General features: G+C 32.2%; 1 protein-coding gene across 4 annotated transcripts; it reads left to right on the top strand.

Moving 5' to 3' along the window:
- Positions 1 to 1,668: 1,668 nt before the first annotated feature.
- LOC120074623 (MADS-box protein SVP-like) lies at positions 1,669 to 6,423 on the top strand. Of its 4 annotated transcripts, XM_090311461.1 has the most exons (10): positions 1,790 to 1,900; positions 2,066 to 2,198; positions 2,299 to 2,527; positions 3,094 to 3,172; positions 3,895 to 3,959; positions 5,060 to 5,159; positions 5,237 to 5,278; positions 5,630 to 5,671; positions 5,761 to 5,918; positions 6,006 to 6,423. In XM_090311461.1, exons 3-10 carry the CDS (start codon positions 2,346 to 2,348, stop codon positions 6,022 to 6,024), a joined length of 687 nt encoding a protein of 228 aa, XP_090167587.1. In that variant the 5' UTR covers positions 1,790 to 1,900; positions 2,066 to 2,198; positions 2,299 to 2,345; the 3' UTR covers positions 6,025 to 6,423. The 4 variants fall into 4 exon arrangements, with proteins under 4 accessions (XP_038883729.2, XP_090167587.1, XP_038883732.2 ...); XM_039027801.2 differs by lacking the exon at positions 2,066 to 2,198 and having other exon boundaries at positions 1,669 to 1,900; XM_039027804.2 differs by lacking the exon at positions 1,790 to 1,900 and having other exon boundaries at positions 1,903 to 2,090.
- The last annotated feature ends 1,167 nt before the right edge of the window (positions 6,424 to 7,590 follow it).

Here is a 7,590-nt window from a genome sequence, read left to right as displayed (position 1 = left end):
GTCGGTGAAAATTGATCGTAACAAGCTTCATCCGAAGACAATAGGGCTCTGATGTACGTTCAAAATTAGATTGCAACTGAGGTTTTGACTTGTGTGTTAGTTTGTTTATGTTGTTTTACCTATCTTTAACATTTAATTTATGAATAATTTTTTTTTGTAATTATAAATATGTGATGTGACAACATACGATACTAGCATGGAAAAACAAATGGTTAAACATTTAACAACTATTTTGGAAGATGCAGATGACTCTGATGAAGATGAAGTGATAACTGAGGTATGTTCAAGGATTAACATTATTTTTTTATGACCAATTTTAAAACTTGTTGTCTAATTATTTTTTTTGTAACATTATTTGTTAATTATATTTTAAATATATGAACAATGCTGAAAACTAAGGATAAGCCGATCACGATATCAAGCAAGGAGGAAAATTTGAAGAGAAGACATCGACCAGGAGCAATTTATGATCATGGTTGTTGTATTTGTAATTATGTAAGACATGATTTTAATTAACTTCCAATACTCGAACTTTATTTAATATAAGTTGTAAACTTATTTAATGAATTTGTAAACTTCTAAATTGTGTTTATTTCATGAATTAGTTTATTAAATTAGTGTATTTTTAAATAAAAAGATTTGATTAAAAAATGTTAATAGAGGAATCGGAAATGGGGAATGGGTCCCTACGGAGACCCCATTTTCCCGACGAAGGTGGGGACGGGGGCGGAGGTGGGAGTGAATTCCCTCCACAGGGCCGGGGACGGGGGACCAGCCCCCACCCTGGTCCGACCCTGTTACCAACCCTAGTTATAATGTAATTTCATGAAATTAAAAAAATAATTGTAAAAAAAAAAAAACAATAGTTTCATAATGCATCTAAATGGTTGAGAAGATCTGTGTCACGTACATTCAATAATTTGCCCTATGCTGTCACTTTCATGCATAGTATTTCTAATTCGCATCCATGAACTTACATTATTATCATTTATTTAAAAAGGACAATTAAACTAACAAAAGATAATTGAGTTTGAATTCTTTGCACGGCCTTGGATGTAAAGAAGAAAAAACAAACAAAATCACGATGGAAATAAGAGGCGGGCTTTCATGTAATCGCCCGTTCCGATAATAATCTCATTATTATTAGGAGATGTTTGAGGCAAAAAATTGATTATTATAATCATAATTTATTATAGTTGAATTATAATAGTTTGTGTTTGAAAGATAAATTATTTTAGTTTTTGTTATAATAATGTGTTTGAGGTGTAAATTATTTTAGTTTGAGAAAAAAATAATAAATACTGTAGCAAAGAATAACAAAAATGATGAATGTAATATAGTAAAAACTGTAACAAATAGTAAATACTATACCAAATAAGAGTTTTGAAATAGTGTTAAATGTAACTAATTGGGGAATACAAAATAGTATTTATTGTAGCAAAAAATAGTCATTATAGTCTTAGAATAGTTCTTACCCCAAATACACCCTTATTATTCTGAAAATCTTAAAAGAAAATAAAAATAAAGAAAAATCATATTTAATTGTTATTGAAATTGTAGGGATTATTTGGAAAGGTGTAATGTAATCAGGAAAAATAGAAATGTAAAACGTGAAAATAATGGGACAAAAAGTTAGATTAAATACCATCTAAATGAAATGGATTTAATATTATAAATTAGACCAAAACCTTCTATTAAAGCGTGAGTGTTTTGGATTACATTATAATTCAAACCCATTTAATTAGGGTCACAAACAGCCTTTTATGGGAAAGTTTGGGCGATGAGTTGGAATTTTGCTTCCCCAGAAATGGAGACTTTCACTTCCTTTCAACTATAGCCTCATTCTCTTTCCGCTACTCATTGGTGGCTTTCCATCTTTCTGAAAAACGAACCCTAACCGGTAAGTTTATGCTTTAAATTCCACATTCATTTTCTGAAACATCTTTCACGCATTTTCATTATGCGCGGATTTTCCTTTTCCCTTTTTCTTTGATCACTTCCCATTCTTCTTTTGGATCTGTGACTACGACTCTTTCTTCCTTGTTCTTACGTGCTCAAACATCAGATTCTTCCCCAAATATGGCAAAAATGTCGCTCTTCCATCTCTGCAACTCCGATTCTTGAAATCCTCCCTGTTCAGCGTTCCTCTTTTATTATTTTCTATTTCTGGCCCGATTCCTTCAATTGTTCACTGATTAGTTCGGCCTTTTTACTGTTTCTTTTCACCAAACTAGAAATTTCTCTGACTGGAACTGTTTTATCTGAACTTTTTTCATGTTTCTCTCTCAATTTTCTCAGTGTTTCCCTATCATAAAGCAAGGCTATAGCTAGTTATAGGGATTGAAATGGCGAAGGAGAAAATCCAGATCAGGAAGATCGACAACGCCACCGCGAGGCAGGTCACTTTCTCCAAGCGTCGGAGGGGACTTTTCAAGAAAGCTAAAGAGCTTTCCATTTTATGCGATGCCGATGTTGCCCTTATTATCTTCTCCGCCACTGGAAAGCTGTTTGAGTATTCCAGCTCAAGGTTTCTCTCTTTCTTATATTTTATTTTTTCCAGAAACAAAAAACTGCAATCGGATTCCCTCGTTTTCTGAGTTCGGCGTTTTCTGAACCTACTTTAATTCCATTTATAAAGGACAGTATGTTACTAAAAATGGCGAGAACCGTGACAGAAAGAAAGAGCTAACAGCAGAAAACACATGTAATTTGCTTACAACAATCTTACGGAAAAAGATGAGAATAAATGAGGATTATTAACCAATTCGATAATGGATATAAGAGGATATTCTTGTAAAGTAGTGCCTCATAAATTGTCATAAACAAACAGAAGAGGCTAAATGAAAATTATAAATCATGCCTGGAGCCTTGCTTTCTCATCAACAACAAAGTTTATGGTAATAGTGATGATTGAACTTTTCAGTCACTCAGTTTTAACTATTGCGGTTATGATAACGATGTTTATGCTTGACTCTTTGATCTCTCTAAATTATATAGATTGAAGTGGAAACATGAATTCATTATCATTAATTTCTGATTGTTTAGTCATTTCCTCCATTGATTATATTACTATCTGTGTTTGACTTTCTGAAGCATGAAGGGAATTATAGATAGACATAATTTGCACTCTAAGAACCTTCAGAAATTGGAACAACCATCCCTTGAACTACAGGTATTTCCTCTAAAAAATGGTCATCGATTTTTTATTACTTTTTCCTGTCTATTTTCAAAGGATAATAATATTATTATGGAGGCCTAAATCATGGTTCATAATTTTGTCATTTTAAACGGGATTTTTTCTTTTAAAGAATCAAAACTAATTAAAGAAAATACACCCTTATAAAACAGTTGTACGTACATTGATTTTTATTATACAAAATAGAAACCAGTTCTAACATTTTTCAAAACAAGCACTGTGGAAAATTACTTTTCTCCTCTTGAAGTCTACTTTATGTTCTTAAACTAATGGCTGCGATTATCCGCAATACATTATCAATCCAGTATGCTATTTTTTGCTGGAACACTTTTATGTCTTCAGAATTTTTAATTTGTTTTAAAGAACCCGACTTGTTTTGATATCAATTTTAACATTTTCGTCCTCCATTTCTTAAAATTTTAAAAACTACTTCGAATCTTTGAAATTTGTATTTTAGATTCCATTAAGCATATGGTCAAGATAAGGGTAAAAAGGTTTATAATTTGCTCGAGCTTATTTTTGTATGACAATAAAATAATACACACGTCATTCTTCGTGTAAATGAACAAAAATCAATATTAAAAGAAGAGATGTTAGTTGATTAGATTTGTATCTGGAGGACTTAATTATTTCAACTCAATAGTGGTCACCTTTCATTAGTTTGCTGAAACATTGTTTACAACTGTCAATGATTTCAGCTGGTTGAAAACAGCAATTACACCCGATTAAACAAGGAAATTGCTGAGAAAACTCATCAGCTAAGGTATCTCTATTTTTATACGTGAAGTTATGTTTTCTTTTATTTTTTCATTTAGTACAATAGTAAGAAGTGAAATTTGATTTGAGTTCAAGAGAATAGTATTAGCAATAGTTCAGACTAATAGCTAGTTGGGCTACACCATTTTTTCACTCCTTCCATTCACACAGCAGAAAAATGGTAAACTGATAAATGATAGAAAGAAAAAGAAAAAGTTTGACAGTGGCAGACTAGATGGCTGGGTCACTCAGTTGGTCCGCGAAAAATGGGTGTAGCATATAGCTAACTAGTTAGTGTTTTTCAAATAGTATATGTTCAGGCTGGATTCTGTGTTCTTTCTATTTTATAAGCTAGAAAAAAGAATTGATGTTTTGTCTACCTAGATGGGTGAGCCAATTCCAATTTTGTATTTGAATTCATGTTGTAGTTAGATTCTTGCACCTGAATAAATAGTGTAGTTAAGTACACCTTCAAACATTTGTCAAGTTTTCTCTTTTTTTAAAAAAGATTTATAGGCTGTCGACACTGTTGGATGAGACTATTTTTATGTGTTGGTTATCTAATATCGTTGGATACTCTTAATTATTAGTTACGTTGGCTCCCCCCCTCCCCCCCTCCCCCCTTTTGCATACTAGTTAGGTTTGAGTATTTTTCATGATAGTTTTGGCCATTCCTTTGCTGTTGGTTATTTTGTGGTTAGGTTTGAGTGTTACAATTTTTTACTCGGAGTAGGCATTTCTGCGTCTACCTTATAATTTTGTGGTTAGGTTTTGAGTATTTTCTTAATTATAATTAATCATGTCTTTAACATGATTTTTAGTTTTGAGGAGGTATTCATTGTAACATTTTATACTAAAGTTCATAAATTTAAATTGATGAAACTAAGAATTTAAATTGATGAAACTAAGAGATTAATTAAAATCAACTCACCCACCTTGATTTTTTCTCTTGGAACTTACAAGACGCCCAAGGAAAATTGTAGATACTTTTTTTTGTCACATTTCAACGATAGCCAGACTATAATGGTCTATTTAGACAAAAGTCTCTCACACTCATAGTACTACAATAAATCATACACGGACACGATTAAATTTGTTGACAATTAGGCAGATGAGGGGAGAAGAACTCCAAACATTGAATATAGAAGAATTGCAACAGCTAGAGAAGTCACTGGAGTCAGGATTGAGCCGTGTGATGGAGAAAAAGGTATTTTCCCTTTCTTAACTGTTCGTAAGAAAATCCCCTTTTTTTCTCTTATACGGTTCCCTTTTTTTTGGTCCCAGGGTGAACGGATCATGAAAGAGATCACTGACCTTCAAAGAAAGGTTAAGTACCATCTTCAAATAGAGAAGGCTGTTGCCTAAAGACCCGTATTAGGAGGATCTAAGTACTTGATAGTAATAGTATGTATATAATTTAGTTATAGTCATAAATATAGGTATAATATTTATATTTGAAAGCATCTGTTTCTCAACAATGATAATGTTTATTCTTATCATCGGATGTAAATCACTTGTGCTATTTATTTGAAGAACATGAAACACGAACTTTTAGAAATATAACTCAAACTGCATCCATTTCTTTAAATATATCAACTAGTAAATATGAATGAATATGATATCTAATTACTTATTCTCTAACGAGGAAGCTAAATTCAAAGTTTTATGTACATGCAGTCGGCCGAGTTGATGGATGAGAATAAGCGACTGAAACAACAAGTAAGAAGAACCCACCCTTTTCCACAGCACACTAATATAAATCGTGTTCTTTAAATTTCTTTGTAACTTACGGCCGCGGTGGTTTGCAGGCGGAGAAAATGAACGGGGTGAGGCACCTGGGCGTCGAGCCCGAGATTTTGGTCGTGGAAGATGGCCAGTCGTCGAACTCCGTCACTGATGCGTGTGTCTCCAACTCCAATGGCCCCCCTCAAGATCTGGAAAGCTCAGACACATCTCTGAAACTAGGGTATCCTCATTGCATGAAAATTGATTTTAAATTATTTTCTAGTAATGTTCAAGTTTTGTATGATCGAGTGAATCCAATTGGTTGCAGGCTGCCGTATTCCGGGTGATGGTGATGGAACAAGAAGATGAACAGGTACTGTAGAGCTAGAAAAAAAGGTAGTGTGTAAAAATAATTATACCCTAAAATTCGGGTTAGTTGAGTAATTGGAATCTAAATCTAACCTCATCTCATCTTAATTTTCCAATTCACATGACTCCGTTGAAATCTGAAAAAAGGGTTGCATTTTTATGAATTCAATGCACCGTTTTAACCAATCAAATTAGACTGCAAGTGGTGGTATATGCGAAGAGTCGTAGTTTTGGGGTGTAAGGACAAACGACGGCGTTTTCCAAGTGACACCGCCCTTGTTCTGTTAAACAGGTGTGAGTCGCGAACAGCGGTTGTTTGTTTATACTTTTGAATGGCAAAAGTGGGAAACCATTGCTTTCCCCAATTTTTTTAACAATTTGATAGACGCCCAATTTTTTTTTACAAATTTGATACTTGATAGACGTGTTAAGGAAATCATTTTAAGGTGAGTCTTAGGTTATCTTATATATGTTGCATGTCTCCCAGTCGTCTTAGCATAATTTGTTGCCTGTCGGAACTGTTCCGACTTTATTTTATAAAAAACTGTTTGATGTAATCAAGTATTAGTGTTACCTTAGTTATAAAATCAATTTGGACTAAAAGGGATCATACTTGACACTTGGTAGTGAAATCATTTTTTTTTTAAAAAAAAAAAAAAATCGATGACATATAAAGGTGGAGAATCTAAACTTACATCACTATATTCAAGAATATATATTCTTTACTAGGGATTAAATTATCTTAAAGTTTGATTATTAAACCTAAAAGTTCTTAGACGTATGAAATTTATCAATATATAATATATCTTGGTTAAAATTGTCAAGATGAATATAATTCAAAAGGTATAGTGTTTGTATTATTAATCTTGAAATTAGAGGTTCAGTTCTTTTATCTTATATATTGTTAAAAAAAAATAATCCACCTAAAATGCAAAATAATGATAGGAACCCGTACTTTCAGTATTAGTTTGGTATGCTTTTATTTTTTGACATTGATATTAGATAGATATTTTCTTATACAAGGCGAGCAATTGTTTATTTATTTATTTTTTTTATAATTGAGTTTTGTACGGATTATAATTCAAACTTCATATCTCTTGGTCAAGGAGCACATGCCTTCTTATTGATTATACTTGTCCTTGCAATTCCATTATTACCATGAAATGAATTTAAGTTTTTTTTGCTTCATCTTAGTCATCCAATTTCAACTTTTTTTTTTTCTACACTGAACTCTAACCTTTAAAAATATATTTTCTAGTAGTTGAACTTTCAAAACAAGTAGGATTTGTTGTTTTCCTTTACTCTTTTCTTTTTCTTTTTCTTTCTTTTTTTTTTTAATTTTTTTTTTTAATTATTAGATTAATGGTACTTTTAAGAATGTGTTCTTCCGAACTGGGTATTGGTGCTATAGTAACTTGGGTAAATACCTGGGTCTGAATCAATGTGGGTGTGACTTTTAAGTCAAATAAGTTAGAGACAACTATTTGCAAGGACCAAAATACTTTCTTTTTTAAATGATTTTATGGGTTAAAAAGATATTGTTG

The sequence above is a fragment of the Benincasa hispida genome, chromosome 3 (genome assembly GCF_027475165.1).
Source record: "Benincasa hispida cultivar pf3 chromosome 3, pf3_genome.v1.1, whole genome shotgun sequence".
Taxonomy (NCBI): Eukaryota; Viridiplantae; Streptophyta; class Magnoliopsida; order Cucurbitales; family Cucurbitaceae; genus Benincasa; species Benincasa hispida.
The sequence above is the reverse complement of the archived record's forward strand: the minus strand, read 5'-3'. Positions and strand labels throughout refer to the sequence as shown.

Excerpts from the sequence above, each read along its gene's own strand:
- LOC120074623 (XM_039027801.2), top strand. The coding sequence starts at position 2,346 with ATGGCGAAGGAGAAAATCCAGATCAGGAAGATCGACAACGCCACCGCG. Across the intron at positions 5,160-5,236 it reads GCCGTGTGATGGAGAAAAAG|GGTGAACGGATCATGAAAGA; the intron begins GTATTTTCCCTT and ends TTTTGGTCCCAG. Across the intron at positions 5,279-5,629 it reads TCACTGACCTTCAAAGAAAG|TCGGCCGAGTTGATGGATGA; the intron begins GTTAAGTACCAT and ends ATGTACATGCAG.